Source organism: Protomyctophum parallelum, assembly GCF_964188405.1.
Source record: "Protomyctophum parallelum genome assembly, chromosome: 20".
Classification (NCBI taxonomy): Eukaryota; Metazoa; Chordata; class Actinopteri; order Myctophiformes; family Myctophidae; genus Protomyctophum; species Protomyctophum parallelum.
In genome coordinates this window covers 43319001-43346600 of record NC_139718.1, presented here as the reverse complement: position 1 = coordinate 43346600, position 27600 = coordinate 43319001, and the positions used below count along the sequence as shown (strand labels likewise).

Below are 27600 nucleotides of genomic sequence, written 5' to 3'. Positions count from 1 at the left end.
CCATTGACAATTTTAAGTCAGTGTCTGAGCAAATGGCCATGTTACGTCATGACAAAATTCCCATAAGAGCACCCCTCACTTCACACAGGTGTGATTTATTTCAATAGCAACATAAATGGATAAAGTGGTTAAAACTATTGTGATGCATTAACATGTTTTGCTGGGGACCCCTGGACTCCGCTTTAACCCATTCTGACCGGGCACCCATTTTGGTGTTGGCGTCATGTTATGCTTTAGCTATTTAAAAATAGCAGATCTACAAGCTCGTATCGCGCCACCGAGTAGCGCGATACGAGCTTGTAGGTCTGCTATTTTTGAAAAATCGAAGAACGACTGACATTTTTAGAATCTGATCTCAGGTCAGAATGGGTTCATCAGACCAGTGTGTGTCCGGCGGAAACCTCGTATGAATCTGATCTCAGGTCAGAATGGGTTAAGTGCCTGCCATAGGGCCCTAAAACAAAAGGAAGTTTTATTTCACTGGTTAAGAATTAACCTGCACAGGTCACCTAAGTTATGTGATAACAGTGAGTCATGACAGGGACCCAGATGATCTCATTGCTACCATTATCTACAGCTCACCTAGAGGAATTTAAGATATTCACCTGTTCTCCTGAGCTTTACATGTGCCAACACTAAACACATGAACACCGCTAATTATGAAGGAAAGATCCTAGATCCTATAAAAAAATCTTTTAATCTTGAAAGGATGACAAGAGCCAGGAGTATTAAATACAATTCAAATAGCACTCCGACAGAAACGATTGGCTTAATACAACAGCGTTTTTCTTCCTCGACGTAAAATTGCATATCAACCCATTTGGAGGAAGAAAAAGAAAAGAAAAGTGTTCTCAGGGAGGATTAGGTCAAATCATTTTAGTCAAAAAAAAAAAGAAAAAAAGACTGCTTCACACAGCCAGGAATAACAGCAAGGTTAAACAGCGCCAAAAACACCTCTATTACAATACAATATGGGTCAAGAAGACATCCCGTTACCATTTTAATTTTAACGGCACATACAGAAAAGGGAACTGTATCCACTGATAAAATGCAACGGTAACAGGATGCCACTGTATGTTAAGCTCCTGCCTATGTCTCCAGTTAGGACAGTGGTTCATGCACATCAGACAATCACTGTACATGCTATCAATCTCCCATGAAATCTACTGCGACTCGTGTTAAAGATGTGAAGTCCTTGCCCCCCCCGCCCCCCCACCCCCCCGAACACAAAATCTTTGACGTTTTTAAACTGTTTCCCCTTCCTCAAATTATCTAATATGCAGGGACAACACAAGCTTCTTTACAGTTTACATAATACAGTGTAATATTACACATTGGGCAAAAAAAAAAAAAAAAAAAAAAATCAAGCTCTTGATAAAACCCACCCGTCAGAATGAAGTACCAAACCCTTACAAAGAAATAAAAAGAACAAGGAACCAACACTTTGTACATTCTAAAGCTGAACCATGTTGACGACAAAACTTAAAACGAGAGAAAAGGAAGATTGTGGAACGGGAGTGAGCGAAGGTAGAGAGGGGTGTCCCTCCCCTCCCCTCCCCTCCCCCCCCCCCTCGGTTTTCATGACATCTGCGACGGCGACAGCTGTGCCTTCCTCATGGAGCGCAGTGCCTTCTCCCGTAGGTGTTTCTCCAAGTCATCGAGGCGGTCGTCTACTTCACTGTCTGATTCCTTAAGGAAAGGGGGGCTTTAATTAGACGTAATTCGTTTGCAGCCAGCGTGCATGCGCAAATGGAAAAGCTGCGTGACACGAGAGAGGGCAGCGAAGCGACCTAGAGAAACCTACTTTGACCACATTCTGAACGGGCACCCGTTTTGGTGTCGGCATCGTGTTATGCTTTAGCTATTGAAAAATAGCAGATCCACAAGCTCATATCGCGCCACCGAGTGGCGCGATACGAGCTTGTAGGTCTGCTATTTTTTTTTAAATCGACTGACATTTTTAGAATCTGATCTCAGGTCAGAATGGGTTCATCAGACCAGTGTGTGTCCAGTGGAAACCTCGTATGAATCTGATCTCAGGTCAGAATGGGTTAACCACATGAACCCTCAGTGGCATCCCTATTCGGGCCATGTCGTTAACAGGCCAGCGTCACTAGAAAATTACTAGATTTACAAGCTCGCGTTGTTGCAATGTTGAGCTTGTAGAATGGCTATTCTCAGCTAAAAAGGGGAAAAATGAGGGGGCCAATGGTAGACCCCTGGGGATCCCGGTCAACAAAGCATATTGGGTTAACGTGGTTAATTACTTTGTTCTATGATGATCTACAAGCCATCTTTCCAGGAAGCTATCAATTTTCACTACAATAGGAATCAACTTGTAGACTGGAAACTAATTTGAGAAATGCAAATCAACAAGGTGAACTCCAATCGTTTATTGGTCAAATGTATATTATCCACAGCAAATGTGGGTTTTTTTTTTAGGAATGGTGCATCTTACGGACTAGAAAAAATACTTCCCCCAAGCAGAAGTTAGTCTTTGTAATGCTACCAAAGTCACCTCATACTTGTCAACTTCTAATGTCTGCCTGCTGTTTCTCACTGGATACATTTTTCCAAACAAAACAGCATGCGAATGTGACGAGGGAACTTTGAAAAGAAATATGGGTGATATAAAGTTCACCATGTTGGAATACCCCTTTCAAGCTAGTCTCTCAACATAGCCAGGCGATTGATGACATCTGGTGTCATGATCTAAATTCAATGTGGCCGTTGGAACAGAGCAAACAAACCCAGGCCCATGCTTTGGAAACCTATCATTATCACAGTCCCAATATGAAGGACCGCCCCCAAATATGTTGCACTGGATCTGGGTATATATATATATCTTTATCCAGTTTTAGCAACGATATTGAATAGATGTCACAAGGCGTCTCCGTAAGCAGAGATCTCCGATCCTCTGGCAATGCAAGAGCAAGACTAAATCTAATCATACTGAAATAAAGGGTGGGAATTTAAAAACCAATCTGTAGGACTGTGGTATGTGTCGGACATGTGATGAAGAGTATGTGTGATTTGACTTGAATTCGATGGAATTGCCATCACCTTTTTCGACTCTGCATCCTCGTTCGCCCCCTGGTTCTCCGGGGCGTCTCCGGCCCCCACGCTGCCAGCCTTCTCCTTCTTATGCTTCTTGTGTTTCTTGTGTTTCTTCTCTTTCTTGTGTTTCTTTTCCTTCTTCTTCTTCTTCTTCTTCCCTCCGGCCTCAGCATCCGAGTTCTGTAATGGCAGATTTACAATTCAGGCATTCAAATAATCCAGAGCGATTTACAGTAAGCAAGAACAAAATAATTAATACATCAAAACATTAAAAAAAAAGAATCACCGTGAGTCCGTAAGAACCTAACGGTGGAATATCTATCTAAGGACAACTATACTATAGAGTGCCATGTCTACATAAAGTGCTATTTAAGTTACATTAAAAAAGTACTACGGCAAGTGCTAAGGGCTAAGATGGCGTCTGAAGAGGTGCGTTTTCAGACTGTGGCGGATGTTTGGGAGTGAATCTGTAGTTCCCGATTGCAATGGGAAGTTCATTCCACAGTTTTGGAGCCAGAAAGGAGAAGAGTTTGGGGACGTGTGGAGCGTTGTCCCGGCGTTTTTAACCCATTCTGACCGGGCACCCATTTTGGTGTCAGCATCATGTTATGCTTTATCTATTGAAAAATAGCAGATCTACAAGCTCATATCGCGCCACCGAGTGGCGCGATACAAGCTTGTAGGTCTGCTATTCTTTGAAAAATCGAAGAACGACTGACATTTTTAGAATCTGATCTCAGGTCAGAATGGGTTCATCAGACCAGTGGGTGTCCGGCGGAAACCTCGTATGAATCTGATCTCAGGTCAGCTTAGTGCTGCTAACTGGTTGTCCCGTCATACAATGCCTAATGTGTCGTAAATGCCTCCCCCCCCCCAGTATTTGTAGCATTTCTCAGCTGTTTTGTGTTTTCCCAGAGCCAACCTGTAGCGCAACAAATCCAATCCAGAGACGCAGTAGATCATTTTTTGACAAATAAGTGCATTTGGAGAGTGTGAAAGGGTTCACCATTCTAAGCTCCTTTTTGAAATGGAACTTGGGCTAAAACGTGGGGATAAATATCCCTTCTGATCCAAACATCCGGAGGAGACGGGGTCATACTGCGTCGTTTTGGGTTAGATAAGATTTTTTATAGTTTAAGGTGGAGAGTAATCTTAAAACCTCCACACTAATGCTCTTCACACCGCCTTCGTCGCAAAGGCGCGACGTGTGATTTAAAACCAAAAGCAATGCATGTGGTTTGGAGGGAGAGTCGTGGGCACAAAGTGAAAGTGGGTGGAAGCCGGCGGCTCTGAGTACATTCCAAACATGACATACGTAGAACAACTTGACCCATTTTGGGCAGGAACCCATTTGGGTGTTGGCGTCATGTCGTGCTTTAGCTATTGAAAAATAGCAGATCTACAAGCTCATAGCGCGCCACCGAGTGGCGCGCTACGAGCTTGTAGGTCTGCTATTTTTGAAAAATCGAAGAGCGACTGGCATTTTTTTAATCTGATCTCAGGTCAGAATGGGTTCATCAGACCAGTGTGTGCCCGGCGGAAACCTCGTATGAATCTGATCTCAGGTCAGAATGGGTTGTGTATTCCGATAGCGGACCCACCTTGCTTGGGCTCCTGGAGCCACTGCTGGCCTTCTTGGCCGGGGGAGGAGACCCGCTGGCGGAGCGGGCGGGCGAGGAGGCGGAGGCGGGGCGTTTCTGTGCTGCTGGAGGTGGAGGGGAAACGGACCTGGACAGGGCTCTCCTCATAGGCTGGGGGCTCGGAGACACTCTGGGGAACAGAAGGAAGAGTTAATTTAAAAAAATGTTTTTTTTTTTTTTAAATAAAGAAATAATAACCCATTCTGACCTGAGATCAGATTCATACGAGGGTTTCCACCGGACACACACTGGTCTGATTAACCCGTTCTGACCTGAGATCAGATTCTAAAAATGTCAGTTGTTCTTCGATTTTTCAAAAATAGCAGACCTACAAGCTCGTATCGCGCCACTCGGTGGCGCGATATGAGCTTGTAGATCTGCTATTTTTAAATAGCTAAAGCATAACATGATGCTGACACCAAAATGGGTGCCCGGTCAGAATGGGATAATATTCAACAGCTTTGACGAAACCGAGAATGAGGCGTTGATGAACTCATTCACCGCAAAGTACGTGTTTTACATGTCTTTCATTGAAAGCCCCAGAGCGCCAGGAACGCGGGGTTTTTTTGAGTGGTGCAAACACTCCTACAACCAGCAATGTCCGTGTGTACACCTATGTATGTATGTGGCATGTCCATGTTCACCTATGTGGCCATGGGCACGAGTATATGACTATAGGGTACCAGTAGGGGGCGCCAGAAACAGAGAGAGATAGTGCTGCAATGTTGCCTGCTAATGAGAGAGAGAGAGAGAGGTGGGGGGGGGGGGGGGGGGAGCTGCACCACTCAGTTCACATGGGTGTGATTTTTTTTTAATGAATGCTCGGTTCCGCTGTGGTCCGTCAATTAATTGATTCCCCCGGCCATCCGTTGTGTCACAATTGCGATCTTAGAACACTTTTTGAGTGGTGCAACCACTCCAAGGAACAGCAACGTCCGTGACTATGTGGCTATGTGTGTGACTACGAGTACCAGTAGGGGCGCTGTTGTGCCAGAAACAGAGAGAGAGAGATAGTGTCGCCTAGTGCTAATTACAGAGAGAGAGAGGCAGGGGGGAAAGGGAGTTGCACCACTCGGTTCACACAGGTGTGATTTCTTTTTTCTCGGATTGAGGCTCAGATTGAGGGGTTTCAACAGAATGTCGATGTTAGCAAATCGTCGCTATACCTCGCGGATACAATATTATGAATGCGTCCGATAGTATAGCCAGATTATATTTAGGCGATTTAGCTTGCTGTTCATTTCCCCGCTGTTCATTTCCGGCAGGGAAGTTGAGTTAACCCATTCTGACCGGGCACCCATTTTGGTGTTGGCATCATGTTATGCTTTAGCTATTGAAAAATAGCAGATCTACAAGCTCATATCGCGCCACCGAGTGGCGCGATACGAGCTTGTAGGTCTGCTATTTTTGAAAAATCGAAGACACTTTTAGAATCTGATCTCAGGTCAGAATGGATTAATAATGAAACTGTCAGGATGTAATAGACATTTCTAGAATCTGATCTCAGGTCAGAATGGGTTAAAATAATGATAAAAAAATAATAATAATAATAATAATAAGTCATTCATTTTAGAAGCCCAGTGTAAAAGAAAAGTCACCCCTACCTCTGCTTGCGTGGCTCAGGAGTCCGGGAAACCCTGCGGATGGGTCTGCTCCCGTGGTGGGAAGGAGACTGCTGCCTCCTCTGGTTGGATGACGGAGACGAGCCGCTGTTCTCAAAGCGCCCCGGAGGGCTGGCGGAGCCGCCCCGGGCGTTGTTGTTGTTGTTGCCGCGGCCGCGGACGGCGGGCGACGGGGAGAGGGGGCGGCTGGCGGCCGCCGCCTGGGGGGAGCGCGCCTCCCTGCCGCCGCTGGGCCGGCTGGAAGGCAACATGGGGCTCCTCCTGCTGTGCCTGCTGGGGGGAGGAGAGGCCGACGAGGGAGGCGTGCGTCTCTTCGGAGGAGGGGGAGAACTCCGGCGCTTGTTGTTGGGGGACCGGGAGGGGCGCCGCTTGGCCTGCGGAGGAGAGCCGCCGCCGCGCTGCTGCTTGGTGGGCGAGCTGGACAGCTTCCTCTTGGGCGGAGGCAGAGGGGAGGGGCTGTAGCGGCGCTGGATGGGGGGGGAATAGCGCCGGGGGGACGGAGAGCGTCTGCGGGCAGGTGGGGACGGAGACCTGGGGGAGGACAGGAGGACATGGACATGGACGGACAGCCACAAAACTATGATGAAAAATGTTACCTTTTTTCACTGACGAAAACTAAACAAAGACTAAATACAAAGCTATGACGACTAAATATATAGACATCGTCAACAAATAAAAAAACATGGGGACGCAGTGGAGAAGCAGATCCAGTGGAACTAAAAGAGGTAGGTATCGCGGCGTGTTGTGAGCTTGTAGATCTTCTATTTTCAGCATGCAACCAAAGTGTATGGCATTCAGGCATTTACGACGCCATCAAGGCCGGCCAAAAGAAAGTTGACAAACTAGACTAAAACCTGAACATCGCAGATGGCAACAAAAAAAAACGGTCTGGAGGTTTAACCCATTCTGACCGGGCACCCATTTTGGTGTCAGCATCATGTCGTGCTTTAGCTATTGAAAAATAGCGGCGCGATACGAGCTTGTAGGTCTGCTAGCGAGCGACTGACATTTTTTAGAATCTGATCTCAGGTCAGAATGGGTTTTCATCAGGACCAGTGTGTGTCCGGCGGAAACCTCGTATGAATCTGATCTCAGGTCAGAATGGGTTAAGGCGAAGGGGCGTGGCCTGTACCTGCGTCTAGCTGGAGAGGGTGATCTACGGCGGCGTGGGGGGGAGGTGGAGCGACGACGCCGGGCTCCGGGAGAGGGAGAGCGTCTCTTCCTGCAGAGAGAGAGAGAGAGATTATTAGACGGCACAAACACACACACAAACACATCTTTACATGCGATTGTCTTGGGACTGCCGTTCGGGCCCAGCGGTCTTAACCCATTCTGACCTGAGATCAGATTCATACGAGGTTTCCACATGGACACACACTGGTCTGATTAACCCATTCTGACCTGAGATCAGATTCTAAAAATGTCAGTCGCTCTTCGATTTTTCAAAAATAGCAGACCTACAAGCTCGTATCGCGCCACTCGGTGGCGCGATATGAGCTTGTAGATCTGCTATTTTTCAATAGCTAAAGCATAACATGATGCCGACACCAAAATGGGTGCCCGGTCAGAATGGGTTAACACCAATTAGGCCTTGGACGTGTACACGCGTCCTTTCTAATCAAATCACTCGCGGCATGCACACGGGCGTTCACCAACATGCTCGCGGCTCTAAAAGAACGGCTCGTATCTCCTAATCTAGGGAACTCGCCATGGTTTTGACCAGATGGGCACTGCTCTGTCTCTGTCAAAAGTGTTAAGAGAGTGGGTTAGTGACATGCTGTGCGCGCGCGTGTGTGTGTGTGTGTGTGTGTGTGTGTTTCTGACCGTGGCGAGGCGTCTCGGGCGTCTCGGTGTCGCCTCCGCGGTGAGGGTGTGTGGCTCCGCCTCCTTCGAACTTCGCCGTTCCTGGCGGCGCCTGGTGCTCCCGCCGGCCTCTTCGGTGCCTCGTCCTCCGACGAGGAGGAAGAGCCTGTATCTGAACGAAACAAGATCCAGTAAGTGTCCCGTTTTTGTTACCGACTCTCATTCAGTTGGGGACCACACCTGGAACCCACTGGTGGCCCCAGGACCACTGGTTGAGAACCACTGACTAAGGCCCAAACCACACCGCTGCAATGGTTAGTAGAGATGTCCCGATAAGGTATCGACCCTTATCTGTCATATCGGCGAATATACGTCTAACCACCGCTCCGCCACAGTTGACACTATGGCAGGTAAATACAACGTTGGGGCATGTGGAGTTTGCTTTGGAGTTGCCCCAAAGTGCAAGTGCACATATGAGTGAGGAGTCTGCTATAAACACAACACGAGATATATCGCTAGATAGCTACAAACACAGTATCGGTATTCGGTATCTGTGTCAGGCCAACACAGAAATGGTGGCATCGGGATCGGAAACGGAACGGGAAAAAAAAGTGTATCGGGACATCCCTAGTTGCAAGTAGTCGCATGTTGCAAGGAGCATGGCGACCGTCTGGTGTGGTTAGGGCTTTAGAGCAAAGAAAAACATCACAGTGTCAAATGTCAGGGAGAAGAATGGGTTGATATGGGAAAGAAAGAAAGAAAGAAAGAAAGAAAGAAAGAAAGAAAGAAAGAAAGAAAGAAAGAAAGAAGAATCAAATAGATTTTTTTAGAATAGAGCACAAAGGTCAAAATGCTTCCAACCTGAAGATGTCTGCCGGTTCTGTTTGCGATAGCTGCGTCGCTGCTGCACAGAATCTGCCGTTGCCCCTTTGTCGTTTTTATCGTCCTCTGAAATGCAAAGCACAAAGCTCCGGTCAGTGCCCGGGAAACCACATGGAGATGCAGTACACGATCCAAATTGAGATAGTTTCGATGTTTTCGTGCGCATAGCATAGCATGCTCCGTGACCGATTTCAGTCATACGGATTGCCATAGGAGTCGGCATGGCATGTCTTCTATGGAATCCATGAGTAAGTGTTTTTGAAGCGCACACACACAGCCTGACTGAAGCTCACCTGACTCAGACCCATCCGATGTCAGTCGGGGTTTTGCTGCGACAGGTGGAGAATCATTCCTCCCTCTTGGTTTTTGCATCGAGCCTGAAAAACAAGTCAGTGCAACCTTGAACATAACAGCACAGAATGTGTTTCAGCGTTTTCCCTATATGCAATATTGAAAGCATGACCGACCGCCACAATAACACATTCCTCTTGCCAACGAATTGGTGTAGCGCTAGATCACTTTAAATGTAGATACAGAAGAATACCAATCAAATTGTTGGTGTGGTTTAATTTATCCATGTATCCATCCATTTTATTCAGGTGTGGTCAAGACTAGGCTAAGGATCTGGGAGGGGCATTCCATGTCTTCATGTTCTGGGATGTCACAATACCTTTCTACATAACCCATCGCCTCATATAAGAACCGTGTTTGAAAGAAATGTCATCCCGGCCGTTACACTCATGTGGATATGAAGAATCAACGGACAGAGAAAACGCTATCGTTACTGCTTACATTTTCGCTAGAAACAGACTGTATCATATATGACTGACTGACTGTCGCAAACGATACAGAGACACCTCCCTGACAATAACGCAGAGACAGCTTGTTTATTTTTGGACCACAACGCTTATATGAAACGATTTTAAGATGACCCCATGTTATTCTCCATAGAGAAATGACCTCCGTGAACCTGGGGATGAGCGAGTGACGTCGCTCTATTGGTTGTCTTTTAATGCACCATTTCCCAAACTTTTTCACGTCGAGGACCCCCAAATTGACACTCATTCGCCCGCGGACCCCCATTTGAAAAGATATGCCAGGGGCCCCCATAAGAGATGATTTTCAGTGATTTTCAACCCGTTTCATTTCAAGTTGACATGCATTAGTCTACGGATCCCCATTTAATAGCTTTTCTATCTCTGGGACCCCCAATTTATATTGTAAAATCAATGCTAATTTAAAGGACAACTTTAGTTTTTTTTCAACCAAGGTTCATGTTTTAGGTTGTTATTGGAGAAACTAAAAGATGAGTGTTATTACTTTTTCATTTGCTGCTTTCTTTCGTTTTAGGGATTTTAGCTCTTTTTGAAAGGGGGGCGGGGGCATTCGAGCATGGGGCTAAATATGTATTTTTTGACAAATTGTTATGGCGATTTCTTTTTTTTATTATTTACTATAGTCCTAATAAACCCCAGGAAATTACATCTGACCACAGAAGATCACAGGATCTACTGAATGTGAAGGTAGCCTACTGGGGGAAGGCTTATACTGTGTGGCTCAATATGTCAGTTTGTCACATTCAATAGATGCTGTGATCTTTTGTGGCCAGATGTAATTTCCTGGTGTTTATTAGGACTATAGTAAATAATAAAAAAATAAAGAAAAAGAAATACATATTTAGCCCCATGCTCGAATGCCCCCGCCCCCCTGTCAAAAACGGCGAAAATCCCTAAAACGAAAGAAAGCAGCAAATGAAAGAAAATTAACATTCACCTTTTAGTTTCTCTAATAACAACCTAAAACATGAACCTTGGTTGAAAAAAACTAAAGTTGTCCTTTAACTCCGAGAGCGTACAAATGTGTACACTCTCTCAGTTACAGACCCATAAGGGTCCATTTGGTTCCAAATTATCATTTAGCGGGGTCCCCCCTGGAACTCCCTCAAGTACCCCTGGGGGTCCCCGGACACCACTTTGGGAACCACTGTTTTAACCCATTCTGACCTGAGATCAGATTCTATAAACGTCTTCTACATCCTGACAGTTTTCTGATAAAGCTATGTTTCTATGTCAGTCGTTCTTCGATTTTTCAAAAAATAGCAGACCTACAAGCTCGTATCGCGCCACTCGCGCCACGCGATATGAGCTTGTAGATCTGCTATTTTTAAATAGCTAAAGCACAACATGATGCCAACACCAAAATGGGTTCCCGTTCAGAACGGGTTAATGTGTGCTTCATTGTGATTATTATTTAGGGACCACGATTCTCCAAATCCACAATTCAATTTGAATTCCAATTTTAATGTCACGATTAGACCGTCGTTGTTGATGTTATAAACAGTTAGGGGGAAAGTACCATTCTGCCATGTAGTGACTCTTCATTCGCAGAATTGCAACGGCGTCGGCCACGCTTCACATAAAAACAGCAGCTGACTTTCAAAGCTCTTCGTGGCAACTTGACTCGATTTCAAGGTCATGGATTCTTGCTCGTTTCGATAGATGGTCTACTTTTAGATTGTAGTGCCACGCGCTGTAATTGTTTGGGGGCGGGGGGGGGGCGGAACGGGCCTAACGCGGCCTGTAGAGCTTCCTGCCGTGGTTCTAGAAAAAGGTCTGCACATTTTCTGCCTGGCGATTAAAATATCAAGGGAACCCGAGATAATGAATGTCCCAATTGCCGGGTCACAGAGTTGAGGACACGACATCGAGGCTCTTTGCTTGTACTAAACCTATTGAACAGAGCTAGAATCTTCTCAGCATATTAACTGCAATTACATTTTTTTTTTTCAGATGAATTTGTATATCTACTATTTTTGAATAGTGTATGTGTATGTGTTATTCGGGACAATACGGGTATATATAAATATATACAGTATATACACACACTCATGTGAACCTTCTTTTTTTTATATATATATATAAATAATTAAAGCAGCCTTAGGTCTAACCCATTCTGGGCGGGAACCCCTTTTGTGTTTTAAGCATTATGTTATGCTTTGTAAAATAGCAGATCTACAAGCTCATAGCGCGGCACTCGGGTCTGCCATTTTTGAAAAATCGTGAAAATGCGGCACAAATCTTTGAATGCATATTATTTCAGAGCGAACGTTTTTAACTCAAATCTTTGCTTCCGGGGGGTTCCTGGAATAACATATTTTCAGATGGGGGGGGGGGGGGGGGCGATTACATATATTTTTTGGGGTCCTTGACATGAAATATTGAGCACCCCTGATATAGAAACGTAGGTATTTCAGAAAGCTGTCAGAATCAGAAAACTGTCAGGATTAACCCATTCTAGACGGGAACCCCTTGTGGCGTTTATAGCATTATGTTGTACTTTAGCTATTGAAAAATAGCAGATCTACAAGCTCAAAGCGCGGCACTCGTTGCCACGCTACAAACACGAGCTTGTAGATCTGCCATTAAATTTTTTAAACATTGTGAAAATGTGGGGCAAATCTTTGAAAATATATTCTCTCAGAGGGAATCTTTGCTTTCCGAGGGGGTCCCTGGAACAACATATATTTCAGATGGGGGGGGGGGGGGGGGGGGGTCGGCGGCCAATTACATAATAATTCTGGGGGTCCTCGACATGAAATATTGAGCACTACTGATATAGAAACATGAGGTATTTTAGAAAACCGTCAGGATTTTAGAAAGACATTTTCTTTTTATTTCTACGCCAGGCCCAAATGGGGCTGAATGGGTGACGTACCAGACGACCTGGACGGGGAGGCGGACCCTCTTGCCTTCCTGGCGTACCGGGGTGGGCTGGCCGAACGCCGGGCCTTCCCCAGCGGGCTGAGCGACGTGTCGGGGTGGCGCGCCGCCGGCTTCCTGGGCGGCGTCGCCGACGACGTCGTCCTCTTCACGGCCTTCTTGGGCGAACGAGAGGGGGAGGAGCTGCTGCCCGAGGACGAGGCAGAGCGGGAGCGCCTCCTGGAGGTCACAAAAGAAAAAGAGCATCGTTTTAGTTTAGTTTAAAAAAGGTCCCACGGGTTCCGTCTGAAGAGCATCGTACATTTACATCAACCGTCGTCATGTCATTTTGCATGACCAAAGACTTTAACCCATTCAGGCCTGATTTTTTTTTTCCAAAAAAAAGTTTTCTAAATCATGACAATTTTCTGAAAGATTTTAGGCACATTTTAACGATTTTTCTAAAATAGCAGACCTACAAGTTCATAGCGCGCCACTCGGTGGCGCGCTATGAACTTGTAGATCTGCTATTTTTCAATAGCTAAAGTTTAACGTAACGCTTAAAACAACAAAAAGGGGTCCCGCCCAGAATGGGTTAACTCTGAGGTGCTACCGAGTCCGACAAATATGAGATGCAACACTGGACGTGACGTGACTAACAGACTCACGCTAAAAAGTTTCAAATATTAATTCAACTCTAAAATGACAAAATTTGAGGCCGACAACGATGCAACGCACAGAAGGACTCTGCACTTCTGCTCAGAGGAAGGAGGAGGAGCCACAGCGCCTGCAGACTCCCAGTGTCGCCCCAACATCTCATCAGCCATCTTCCACCACGGACCGTTTCTAAACCACACCAATGGGTCTAGACTAGGGCTGACCTTCGATTACGTTTTTGATGATCGACGCTTCGATATAAATGGATACGAGGTGCGCGATGCGAGGCGCGCACCTTAAACAATAGCGGAGAGAAAGGCATGCTTGGATTGGTCTCATTTATTTAAAACGATAAGCATTGAAGCAACAACTGTTGCAGCCTTCATGAAAGCAGTGACGCACAAATAATTAGGCTTAATAAAATATCTGATCCGTAACAAGTCAACTGCCTGACGCAGGCATTACCTCTAAAAAAATATATATATAGCCTATAATCAAAGCTTCACTTCCGATTGAAACTCAGATGTGAAAACACCAAAAAAAGCACCAGTCCTGGAGCTCCAGGCGCGCTAATTTGCACCGCGGTCTACGCCGCTCTCAGGACCCTTCCGACGAGGCTCTTTCTTGGGGTAGAAAAGTGTGGATGACCGCGGCTCAAATTAGCGCGCCGGGAGCCCAGGAGGTCAGGGGCTTTTTCCCCTGTCCCATGCCGATTTTTCGCCACAATTGGGCCATCCCGTATGTGATACGCCAATTTCTTGTCACATAGTTGACACTGTACACCACTTGTTCTTTGTTCTCCTTGCATATTCTAAAATGCAACCACACTTTAGATTTATTTTGTGGCGGCATGAGTGCAGGCTGCTGTGTGTGTGTGTGTGTGTGTGTGTGTGTGTGTGTGTGTGTGTGTTGACTTCCTTGTTGTTATGGAGGGTTGTTATGGAGGGTTGCCATGGAGGGTTGTCTATTGCAGGGGCAGAAACGCCCAGTGACTCCAGGTAACGGCACTGATGACGTGTCCACGTTTATGTCATCAGTAGACGTTTCATTTAAAGAGGAGGGCTGTGTGAACCGTGAACACACTGACCTGCGAACAGGGGAGCGCCTGTGTCTGTGTCTAGAGCCTGGAGGGCCGCGCCTCGGGGGGCTCCTACGGCGAGGGGACATCCTCCTCCGGGGGCTCGGTCGTCTGCGTGGGGAGTACGATCTGGATGTGGGGAGAGAGAGAGAGAGGAATATAGAGTATATTTTGACTGAAATTGCAGATCTTTAAAGGTATATTCAGTGATTTCACTCAAAAACCCTTAGGTTTCGTTTTTGGCTGTGGGACCCAGCCTTTCGTCCAATCAGGATAGAGAGTCAAAAACGAAACCTACGGTTTTTTGACCCCCAGGGGTTAACTGGGGACAGGGAGGAACTCCTTATATGGCCAGCACACTCTATAGTAGGGAGGATTATCACAACAAAACAAAAAAATAAGTGATATTTGAATTAAGTGAAATCACTGAATATACCTTTAAGTTTCTGCTTCTACATTTTAAGTCATAAGAAAACAAATACAAATAAAGACAAATAACTTGTTAGACAAGAATCTGCACAAATAACAAAATTGCATTTGACCACCTAAGCTCTTTTCAAGTAACAACTAAATTGGGAAAAGTTTCACCTATGCCCAGTCCAAAATAAAACATCTGGATATATTGGCTGCCGATATATCCAAATACCGGCCATTATATCAGTCCGACACACAGTAATCCGTGAGAGCCTTATCGCAGGAAAGGACATTCCCTACCTGGACCGAGAGCGTCTTCTGCGGGTGCGGGAGTGGGACCGTGAGCGGGAGCGATGGCGGGGCCGATCCCGCTTGCCGTCCTTCTCGCGGGACTTGGGTCTCGGCTCCTCCTTCTTGACGGGCTTTTCTACCGACGGCTCCTTCACCTCCGTCACAGAGTCTGCCTTCACCACCTCCACGACCACGTCACTGCACAGCACAGAGAACATTTATATTATTCACCACCTCCACAGGGAACATTTATAAAACACCTTCACCACCTCCACAGAGAACATTTATAAAACACCTTCACCACCTCCACAGGGAACATTTATAAAACACCTTCTCCACCTCCACAGGGAACATTTATAAAACACCTTCACCACCTCCACAGAGAACATTTATAAAACACCTTCTCCACCTCCACAGGGAACATTTATAAAACACCTTCTCCACCTCCACAGAGAACATTTATAGAACACCTTCTCCACCTCCACAGGGAACATTTATAAAACACCTTCTCCACCTCCACAGGGAACATCTATAAAACACCTTCACCACCTCCACAGGGAACATCTATAAAACACCTTCACCACCTCCACAGAGAACATTTATAAAACACCTTCTCCACCTCCACAGGGAACATTTATAAAACACCTTCTCCACCTCCACAGAGAACATTTATAAAACACCTTCACCACCTCCACAGGGAACATTTATAAAACACCTTCTCCACCTCCACAGAGAACATTTATAAAACACCTTCTCCACCTCCACAGGGAACATTTATAAAACACCTTCACCACCTCCACAGGGAACATCTATAAAACACCTTCACCACCTCCACAGGGAACATCTATAAAACACCTTCACCACCTCCACAGGGAACATCTATAAAACACCTTCACCACCTCCACAGGGAACATTTATAAAACACCTTCACCACCTCCACAGGGAACATCTATAAAACACCTTCACCACCTCCACAGGGAACATCTATAAAACACCTTCACCACCTCCACAGGGAACATTTATAAAACACCTTCACCACCTCCACAGGGAACATTTATAAAACACCTTCACCACCTCCACAGGGAACATTTATAAAACACCTTCTCCACCTCCACAGAGAACATTTATAAAACACCTTCTCCACCTCCACAGAGAACATTTATAAAACACCTTCACCACCTCCACAGAGAACATTTATAAAACACCTTCTCCACCTCCACAGAGAACATCTATAAAACACCTTCACCACCTCCACAGGGAACATTTATAAAACACCTTCACCACCTCCACAGAGAACATTTATAAAACACCTTCACCACCTCCACAGAGAACATTTATAAAACACCTTCTCCACCTCCACAGAGAACATTTATAAAACACCTTCACCACCTCCACAGGGAACATTTATAAAACACCTTCACCACCTCCACAGAGAACATTTATAAAACACCTTCACCACCTCCACAGGGAACATTTATAAAACACCTTCACCACCTCCACAGAGAACATTTATAAAACACCTTCTCCACCTCCACAGGGAACATTTATAAAACACCTTCACCACCTCCACAGAGAACATTTATAAAACACCTTCTCCACCTCCACAGGGAACATTTATAAAACACCTTCACCACCTCCACAGGGAACATTTATAAAACACCTTCACCACCTCCACAGGGAACATTTATAAAACACCTTCTCCACCTCCACAGGGAACATTTATAAAACACCTTCACCACCTCCACAGGGAACATTTATAAAACACCTTCACCACCTCCACAGGGAACATCTATAAAACACCTTCACCACCTCCACAGAGAACATTTATAAAACACCTTCACCACCTCCACAGGGAACATTTATAAAACACCTTCACCACCTCCACAGGGAACATTTATAAAACACCTTCACCACCTCCACAGGGAACATTTATAAAACACCTTCACCACCTCCACAGGGAACATTTATAAAACACCTTCACCACCTCCACAGGGAACATTTATAAAACACCTTCACCACCTCCACAGGGAACATTTATAAAACACCTTCACCACCTCCACAGGGAACATCTATAAAACACCTTCTCCACCTCCACAGGGAACATCTATAAAACACCTTCTCCACCTCCACAGGGAACATTTATAAAACACCTTCACCACCTCCACAGAGAACATTTATAAAACACCTTCACCACCTCCACAGGGAACATTTATAAAACACCTTCTCCACCTCCACAGGGAACATTTATAAAACACCTTCACCACCTCCACAGGGAACATTTATAAAACACCTTCTCCACCTCCACAGAGAACATTTATAAAACACCTTCTCCACCTCCACAGAGAACATTTATAAAACACCTTCACCACCTCCACAACCACATCACTGTGCAGAGTGCAGACCACAGGGAAAAAATATGTAAACTAAATTATGAAATATTAAAATTAACTTGGGAGCCAAATAAATATTTAAATTTTCGGCAGCATCCCTACTCACATTATCCATGTGTTCTGAGCTTATAGATGATAAGATCTGCTACTTTCTCCAAATGTTTTGGCCCAGAATATATATGGACACTAGGGTTGAAGAATGGTCAAGAATGCCAGAGAGAGAGGGGGGGGGGGGGTGTTAAGGGGGTATAGTGCCAACCTGGTGGAGGAGGCTTCTTGGATGACGGGCTCAGGCACGATGCTCTCCGACGTGTCGGGCTCAGGCTGGGGCTGGGGCTCGGGCAGAGGCAGAGGCAGAGCCTGTGGCAGCGGCTCGTCTGGCTTTGGGGGGAGCTGCATCAACGCAGGCGGGGGTGAACTGGACCGGGGACTTGGACTGGGTTTGGGTCGCGGCGGGGAGCGCGAGGGACTGTGCTTCCGGTCTCGCTTCACGGGCGACCGTCGGCGTGGCGACGGCGTCCGCGACTTACGTCTAAGGCAGAAAAAGACGCAAAAGGATAATGGAATTATCGGGTTTGTGTGTGTGATGAATGATATAGAACTATGGTGTTTGCACGATACACATCACATACATATATCTCCTGGGGCTCTTGGACTGAGCCCTCTCTCTGCTTTCGTCCTTCTTTACGTCAATCTTCTTCAGAGAAGCAAGCTTCTCCTGTTCAATCTGCCAAAGATAAGACACAGCAGTAGTTCATGGATTAATTTATTCTATGATGATAATTGTATCGTTTGAAATGGCCAGGTGTGCCGTTTGATTTGAACAAAAGTAGCCTCGGAAACCCAGACGTTTTTTTATTTCCAGGAAGAAAAGTAACCCTCCACCGATAGATAGATAGATAGATACTGGGCTGCCTGCGGTTGTTGTTGCCCATCCCCACCAGTCTAACGACCCTCGGCCATAGAAATGCTAATGTGTGGCTTTGTTTACATGGGGACATAATCACCTACTCTCCTGGCACGTACTAAACAAAATAAACGCTTGCCTCGCGTGCGTTCCAGCTAGGGATGTCAGGGGGGTAACCGGCTAGCCGGTTAGCCGTCCGTTAAGAAATATCCGAGTATGCTTATCAGCTTTACGGTTAATTTGCATAATAATAAATGCGTGTTCTGATCTTAAATCCCTTTATTTTAGATAAAAAATTGTAGTAATAGTACAATATAAACATTACAGAGACTGTAGTCGTCACTGTACAATACTTTAAAACAGTTGTCATTTTGCACACATGCCTAAAATTGCTGTTATTTGCGCCGCCCAACTTTTTCTGCCCCCTCAATGTCCCAAAGTTCTCTGTTGTACTTCAATAGCTAGTTGGCTACAACGGTAGCTTTGCGGTAGTCAAAAACTTAAGCGAGTGACAGCGAGACGAGATTAACACAACATGTCGACCGTATCAATGCAGAGACCTACTTGGCATTATTAAATCCATTATCAAGTTAGCCATGTGCTATCGATGTTTGAGGGTTTTCTCGTCAGCGAAAAGTCAACAAACAGAACACGGTGACATGCATGCTGATCTTCCTTAATAATAAAAAAAAGGCTTAGCCCATGCGTCCAGTGGCTTTATAGGTATAGGCTGCTCAGATCTGGACTGGACTTATTTATGTTTTGGACTAGAACCGGTGGACTGTACTGTACTGTAGACGCGCAGATGCATGCATCATGCAGATGCGATGTGTTGTTTATTGATGTTTAAGCCTACAACAATTTATTTACATTGTTAAATGTTGCTTTTTTGTTTGTCTTTTAAAAAAGGAGCATAAATAAATGTATACCATTCGTCTGCCAACTTTAATCATGTAGCCTATACATGCATATTACATTTGGGGTAGCCTATTAAAAAAATAAAAATAAAAATCAACAACCGTTAATTAACCGGATAATGCCATCGGCTACCCGGCTTGGAAAATTAACCGTTACAGACATCCCTAGTTCCAGCCTGCTTTTTGCCGTTTAAGCAGACCTACAAGCCCACACTGTGATGCAAAAGCGGCAGTGATGGGCTTACAAATCGCCTTGGTGGAGCTACAGCTGAACTTCATGTTTCATAATAACGTTCGCTGTTGTCATACCGTACATTTATAATTATAAACAATTCTAAAAACGTAACAAACAAACATGTGTGATTCAGCGTGTTCAGATTGCGAGCGACACGGGCACACACACACACACACACACAACACAGACACTAAGCAGTGACGTCAGAAAGTGACTTTGTGTGTGTGCAATGTGCACTGCATGCACTCAAACTCTGTTGATCATGCGCGACGTGATGAAAGCAAATGTATTCGCATTGGTAGGTCAGGAAATAAAATATATAAATATAAAGAATATTTTTGTTAAAACTTGTATACATTGTGGCAGCTGTGCGGTGGTGTGTGTAAAAAGTATATATATATATATATATATATATATATATATATATATATATATCTAGGTGTGCCCTGGGATTTTTTTGGCTATGAAAAGTGTGCCCTGGGAGAAAAAAGGTTGGGAAACACTGGTCTAGTCCATGCCTATAAGGCACGGAGAAGCAGCCCTCAGTTACTACGGTCCTAAAATGTGGAACAGCCTGTCTGTGAACCTGCCTGTCTGTGAACCTGCGGCTGTCGGTTTTAAAAGAAATCTCACGACACCCCTATTTAGCATTGCCTTTACCTAGGTCTGATCATTACTCCATTGTTTTCTTTTGGCGGCTATTGTTAACCCATTCTGACCTGAGATCAGATTCATACGATGTTTCCGCCGGACAAACACTGGGTCTGATGAACCCATTCTGACCTGAGATCAGATTCTAAAAATGTCAGTCGTTTTTTTTTTTTTTTTTCAAAAATAGCAGACCTACAAGCTCGTATCGCGCCACTCGGTGGCGCGATATGAGCTTGTAGATCTGCTATTTTTAAATAGCTAAAGCATAACATGATGCTGACACCAAAATGGGTGCCCGGTCAGAATGGGTTAAAGGTTTTATGACATTCATTTTAATTTCTTTTTCTTTTAGATTTTATGACCTCAATTACACCCAAAAAACCTGAACTTTGAACATTCAGTGGATTTTCTGTGGTCTGAAGTTTTCTTTGGGTTTTTTTGGGCCTTTTGAGCTACAATGAAAACAGGCAACACAGTGAAACAGTGACATCTGCTGGCAAATCCCATTGACATATATGGGATTTGCAGTAAGTGATGTCACTTACTGCCGGCAAATCAGAGCACCTGTTTGAGCCAGAAAACCCCAGATCACAGAAAATCTACTGAATGTTAAAAGTTCATGTTTTTTGGGTGCAATTGAGATTAGAAAACCTAAAAAAAAACAAGAACAATTCCAAAACCTTTTTTTTAATGTCACAATCCCTTTAAATTTAAATGTTTTTCTATATTATTTTTTTTCCATGTTTTTTAAAATGTTTTTCCCCATTTGCATTCTGTGAAGCACATGCTGTATGAAATGTGCTATATAAATAAAGATTGATTGATAGATATTCGAGACCACAGCGCACATCTGGATTTCTGCTGCTTTGTCTCACCGCAGAGCGGCAGCACTTTTCTGGCTCAACATCGCGTCACAGCGGCGGTCGCCCAGCACCATGAACAAATGCATGGTTTCTCAGAAAGTGCGTGTAGAGCACCACGTATATATATCTAGGTGTGCCCCGAGATTTCTAGGCTATGAAATGTGTGTAAAGCACCACCGTGTGCGGCCGGTGTGAAGCTCACGGTTTCCTCACCTGTCTCTGCTTGATCTCCTCTTTCTTCTGCTCCAGGAAAGCGGAGGGGATGCCGGCGATGTTGTCCTGGGCACTGAGCAGCAGGGGCCACAGGTCCCTCATGAACTCCCGGGCGTTCTTCCCATTCAGGAATCCCGTGAGGTTGATCTGCATCATCTTGCTGTCCGGATGCTGCAACACACACACACACACACACACACAAAGGGGGAAAAGGAGAAGAAAAAAGAAACATATGGCCATTGAAACGTGGAATGGAAAAGTAGGCGAGGGGGGCAGCATCCCATTAAGTGGACTGCCTACCCCAAAGACCCCCACTTAACTTCCCTTCTTAGCTGTATAATATTAACCATACAAAGAATGACTATGATATTCAAAATTCCTCTGGGTCCAAATTAAGGACCGAATCAGAAAAATATCAAGCGAGGGTGTTCTGTAAAAAATCCTACGCACTCTCCTGAAACTGAGAATGCGAGTTAGCTGGAGGATAAGACATGTCTTTTATCAAATTAAAATAATCCCACTTGCATGCAATACTGCTGTTGTGCCTCGCCATGTAATAGCTGCCATACAATTAAAGTGATAACCCCCCCCCCCTCGTTCTTCTATACAAATTGTACCCCACACCCCCGCTAATTGTATACTAAATATATACCCCGTCGTACGACACTGTCACTTGCCGAAAACAGCCGTCCGCAAGCGTGTTTTCGGCGAGTGACGGTCGTATGACGACGTATATACACCTATATTTAAAAAGAAAAGGCTTTATAACTCCTTGGGAGTTTCTCTCTCAACTTGCTCTCAAGTCTCCACCACAGTGAGTCTACTCCTCAGGACACAAGCACATGTATAGAGCCACAGTACAGAGTGCGTTAAAACCCAACACTGCCAAGTACAGTCCCCGGGGGTCTTCTCAGTGAGATCAGCGTGGGGACCGGCGGGCAGAGGGAGCTCCCTTGGCTTGCTTCCGCCTCCCTACTGCTTGAGACTCAACCACCTTGAGCTTAATGTTATATCATTTATCTAAATTGCAAGAGACGAACAAGCAATAATGAGTGCACAGTACAAAGAAACGGGGATTTATGTTTCAACAAAAACTGTCACAAGAATGATTCTGAGATACCAATTATATACGTTTACCAAATATGCTACAGTTGCCCTTTAAGCGATAGCCGTTAACTCCCTCCCCCGTTACCCAAAACATTGAATCAAAATATAGTAAGCAGAATCTTAAGTATACTTGGACCTTCATCGCCTCTAGCTGAATGAAAATCAGATCACAAGTTATATAGTATACACACACACCAAGATTTCCTAACAAATATACCATGGATTGGATCATAAAACAAAAAGGTTCAGAGCAATTATCCCATTTATAGTTTTCAATTATCCTAATATATAGCATGGATAATGGCATATTATTCCTTGCCGTGTGAAACCCCAAGTTATAGTGAGACTTTAACCACATGAACCCCTCGCATTTATGTTCTTGGGGTTAACGTCTGGCAAGAATAGCAGACCTACAAGCTCACAGCACGACGGGGCGCAATGTGAGCTTGTTCCTTCTGCGAAGGAACAGTGTGTGTGGACGCCCTGGGGGACCCAAGTCAACTAAACATAGGGTTTATGTGGTTAAAGTGGGGAATCAAACATTGCAATAGGATGCTCTAAATGCACAGGTTCATCTGACTACAGTAGATCTCTATGACGAGGACTGTACAACATGACGCATGCATACTGCAGCAGTGTTGATTTCGCCGACTAAAAACGATGACAAAAAATGTTCGTCGACTACCTTTTTTTTTTCACTAAATAGAAACTAACTAGACTAGAATGTTAGGGAGGGACTGGTGGACAAGAGATCCAGTGGAAGTCATTTTACACTTGGTTGCATGCTGAAAATAGCAGATGTACAAGCTCACACCGCGCCGTGCTGCGACAAGGTTATGAGCTTGTAGATCGGCTATTTTCAGCAAGCATACAATCAGCCATTAGGACGGGATCAAGGCCCGCCAAAATACATTTTAGTCGACTAAATCAACTGTAGATTTAGTAGACTAAAACTAGACTAACTACAACATTCCAGGTGACTAAAACTAAATGAAAAGTATTCAAGAGACTATGACCAAAACTAAAATCTGCTGTCAAAATCAACACTGTACTGCAGTCCTCACTGATAGCATACAGAACATCAATGCACAGTATATGGAGGCTTAACATGAAAGCTTTGTTAAAAGGCTGGCTTTTGTCTAAAAAAATCCAAAGTACAACTGCCACTGACATGTCAAGTAGCATTATGCATTAATCTTAACATTATACCATCATGCTAGACGATAGACTGCTTTTCTGTTTCCCCTGCAATTCCAGTTAGGGCTGAGGGGGATTAAGAAGTAAAGTTGCATTGCAAATTGCTGTTAAGAAAAATGATACGGCATTGTTTCAAATGTCTATAGCTGTCATGATTGTTATTAATCCCTCCACATAACTCACCTCAAACCACACACTGCATCATGAAGGGAGAGTTGGGCTCAGTGACTTTGGGCTCAGGAGAGAGCTAATTAGGTGTTGGTGCTATACTTCTGATGCAAGGTATAACATCCATATTGGTTCAGGCCTTTTAAATCATAAATCACATCATCATTAGAAGATTGCTGCACAAGAGGCACTTTGTCACATCACAGCAACAACAAATGTCATTATGAATGCGCTTTAGGCTTATATTGCTGTTTTCACCCCACCCCCATTTAATTTAGTAATCTGACTTTTAACTAAAGTGTCATTTATTTTCTTAACAGCCTTTCATGTCCCTCTTACTCTTTAGGCAATAGCCTGCAATAATACTTTGTTTTGTGGAAAAACAAAACAAGCTATTTTGTCAATGACATTACCTTCTCCTCCAGCTGGTTAAATACGAACTCTATGACGACATCGTCCTCGAACCCAAGGATCTCCGTCACTCGCTTAGTGATCCACGGTTTGATGACCTCCAGGTTCACTTTGGTCATGTCCACCTAGACGGAGCAACAACAGCAAGGGTTCACTCACAAATTACACAACTTCAAACATACTAGCTTGTCAAAATGTTGTTAGTGAGAAGAGAACTTCACATTCTAATAGATACGGTCGAATGCATCTTAGTGATGCTAATGCTAATGTATTTGGCATCCCAAAACGCAGATTATTGATAATGGACCCATCCGTGGACCTTTCTGGGGGGTCCCATGGACGCTCTACTAGTGTACTCTGCACTGTACTGTCATTTGGTGCCATTTCATTTACTTTATGTTTGCATGTACTTAAGTTTGCACCGTTTGCATAACTCTGCAATTGTCAGATTTAGAATTGTGTTTATTTCTTTAACCCATTCTGACCTGAGATCAGATTCATACGAGGTTTCCGCCGGACACACACTGGTCCTGATGAACCCATTCTGACCTGAGATCAGATTCTAAAAATGTCAGTCGTTCTTCGATTTTTCAAAAAATAGCAGACCTACAAGCTCGTATCGCGCCACTCGGTGGCGCGATATGAGCTTGTAGATCTGCTATTTTTAAATAGCTAAAGCATAACATGATGCTGACACCAAAATGCACCAAAATGGGTGCCCGGTCAGAATGGGTTAAGATACGGTATATTTCATACATGAATATATCCATTTTATAACCATACCATACTAGAGTAAATGAGTTAAATGCTGCAATTTGTTAAGAAATAATGACAAAATATGACTCCCAATGTCGTTGAAGCGGGACTCGTAAAATGTCCATAGGGACCCATTAAAAAAAAACACCCCTGGGTTCGGGGACCCATTACATTAGAAATACATCACCGCATCTACAGATGAGAGGAAATCTTACAAACTAGATTCACCAATTAGATTTATTTTTTAATAGAACACGACATCTACACAACTGCTGAATAGTTGGAAGCATTTGATGGACAGCATAATCGGATCACAACTAGATGCATTTGCCTAGTGGTTAACATGGTGGCAGAACTGTACCTTTTTGTCCAGACATTCTGCAAATTTCAGCTGCTTCAGTAACTTCTTATGTTTGTTGCTGAAGCGGTTGTCCTGTTCCGCACTGGTACCCTTTAAATTAAACCGACAAATATAACAGACATTACTTTGACATACAATTAGCACAGTACACTTACACTTACAGTAAACTTTATATTATAGCCAATGAGTGCAATCACAGGATAGTCAGCTACAGGAAGATTTCCCAGGCCTAATACAATATCAGGGCCCAAAAACCAGATGAATCCTTAAAATTTAGCTCATTATCGGCTCTTGTTAACTATTGATATCTTACACTTACAAGTTCTGGAATATGTAATAGGCCAGAAAACCGAGACTTGATATGAAGACCTGATAGTAACCAATCGCTCCCATTCCCAGGAGGTGAGCTGTCCTGAGAAATATCTGCACTAAGGGGGAGCGTACACATGTTCCACACTCCACAAATAACGCTTACAATAACCCTAAAACTGAGGTAAAGTAAGGGAACATGGAACCTGGGGAACATAGGGATGACCCCAGTCACCCCCTCCACTGTTGAGAATGACTTTTCTGATCACAGGGCAGTCAGGGCGACACTCTCTCTCTCTACAGTTGAGACAGTTGTAAAATGAAAAATACACAACTAAATCTCATGGGGGTCTGTGGCTGGCCCTGCAGCCTAAATAATACAATCAAGTTGGGAGTCCTTGATGTCTCAGAATGTCCAGAATGTCTCAACCTTTTCAGATAATTAAAAAGAATACAATAAACATGCGGGCACGATGACACATTTTCTGGTGGTTTCAAACTTTGACTTTTAGTTTTACTCGTGAGTGTCTCGTGCGTGCATTTGTTGCGCGTGAAGAACCACCCAGCCAGGCCTTAATTCATTAAGACTCGAGCCATTCATTCACATACATAGTGGGGTGTACTGTACTGTCGCTTGCCCTTGCCAAAAGGTGCTCTTTTGCATGTCGGGCAAGCGACAGACAGCCTCGCGTGGTGGCCTAGTCGGTCTGTAAAATAAACATGTACTTTGCCATGCTAGCCAGCCTTAGGACGAAGTGTGCGTGAGCCTTTTTAGCCACTTTGTCCCATCACGGCGAACTCTCTCACAGCGCTTCAAACGCGTATTCAATCGGACAAGCGCGTCGTATCGAGGTTGTAGATCTGTACCGTTTGTTTGTGAAACATTTAAGAATTGAATAAGTGGGGTAACCAAGCACACGGCCGCCATGTTTATTAGCTCAATGCTACGAGTTAGCTCAATGCTAAGTTAGCTAAAAACGGACCCCGGTCTACTTCCTGGTGTCTTTATTATAACGGCACTTCCATCATCCCCAGTTCAATGATCAAACGCCGCAAAATAACCCGAGATTATCCAAACGTTAGCTCACATTGTCCATGTATGTAATAACACAGTCTTAACCAATTAACTAACTAATGAAGTGGAACAGGATCAGGGCCCCCCCCACCACCACCCCCGAGGTGTTTATTACAGACAGATTACACTTTGAATCAATGGCGTCGCGTATTAAACCAACCGGCTACACACTGCTGCTGCTGCTAAGTTTGACACAAAACCAACACGATTCAAAATGCACTGGGTAACGACAACAAATCGTGTAATTGTGGTTTTGTAAAAGGCGCTTTGCTTACGCGGAAGAATCCCGCGTCCATTGTGGTAGAAGAAGGATATTACAGATGATGTTGAAGACAGACAGACAGTACGTGTGTGTGGGGTGGAGGTTTCAGTCTCGACTCGAGGCGGCGGAGGCTCCGGCTAAACATGGATGGAAGAGTGACACACCATAGGGTAGTGATCTCTCGCGTGGGTATGGCGTGGTCACGCGAGAGAGAGAGGGGGCTCTGGGTCTCGCCAGAGTAGACCGTTAGAAACCGTTAGAACAAGCTAATTGCCTTGATACTAATATTTCGTGCCAGGGACAAAGACAATTGTTAAAATAATAATAATTATAATAATAATAATAAATAAAAGCTATGTAGAAATAAGAAAATACTTCTACAAGCATTGATTGATTGATTGATTGATTGATTGATTGATTGATTGATTGATTGATTGATTGAAGTATGTATTAACAGATTGGAGATTTACAGTACATTTCAAGAACAACTCAATACAAGACTGTTAACTGTGGACGACACCATAAAGCATTACACTTGTTTACAATAGGGTCCACCATGTTCAATTCATCATAACATAATACAGATGTACAAATAGCCTATACACTTATAGCCAAAAACAGGAAATCATCATAGAG

General features: G+C 44.4%; 1 protein-coding gene across 4 annotated transcripts; it reads right to left on the bottom strand.

Moving 5' to 3' along the window:
- Positions 1–678: 678 nt before the first annotated feature.
- On the bottom strand, positions 679–27110 carry srrm1 (serine/arginine repetitive matrix 1). Of its 4 annotated transcripts, none has more exons than XM_083791498.1 (17): positions 26978–27110; positions 25319–25408; positions 24204–24326; positions 21319–21489; positions 18165–18259; positions 17792–18064; positions 15152–15340; positions 14447–14566; positions 12719–12942; positions 9298–9381; positions 8984–9070; positions 8144–8294; positions 7452–7541; positions 6302–6850; positions 4659–4827; positions 3064–3237; positions 679–1689 (listed from the first exon to the last, which is right to left on the bottom strand). In XM_083791498.1, the coding sequence occupies exons 1-17, from the start codon at positions 26996–26998 to the stop codon at positions 1579–1581; spliced, it is 2721 nt and encodes a 906-aa protein (XP_083647624.1). In that variant the 5' UTR covers positions 26999–27110; the 3' UTR covers positions 679–1578. The 4 variants fall into 4 exon arrangements, with proteins under 4 accessions (XP_083647624.1, XP_083647625.1, XP_083647627.1 ...); XM_083791499.1 differs by having other exon boundaries at positions 679–1682; XM_083791501.1 differs by lacking the exons at positions 25319–25408; positions 26978–27110 and adding an exon at positions 23806–23929 and having other exon boundaries at positions 24204–24317.
- Between the last annotated feature and the right edge of the window lie 490 nt (positions 27111–27600).

Coding starts and splice junctions, on each gene's coding strand:
- srrm1 (XM_083791498.1), bottom strand. CDS start 26,998: ATGGACGCGGGATTCTTCCGC. Junction 24,327..25,318: donor CAGAATGTCTGGACAAAAAG/GTACAGTTCTGC, acceptor TGCTCCGTCTAG/GTGGACATGACCAAAGTGAA. Junction 6,851..7,451: donor CCCTCTCCAGCTAGACGCAG/GTACAGGCCACG, acceptor GTCCTCCCCCAG/GTCTCCGTCCCCACCTGCCC.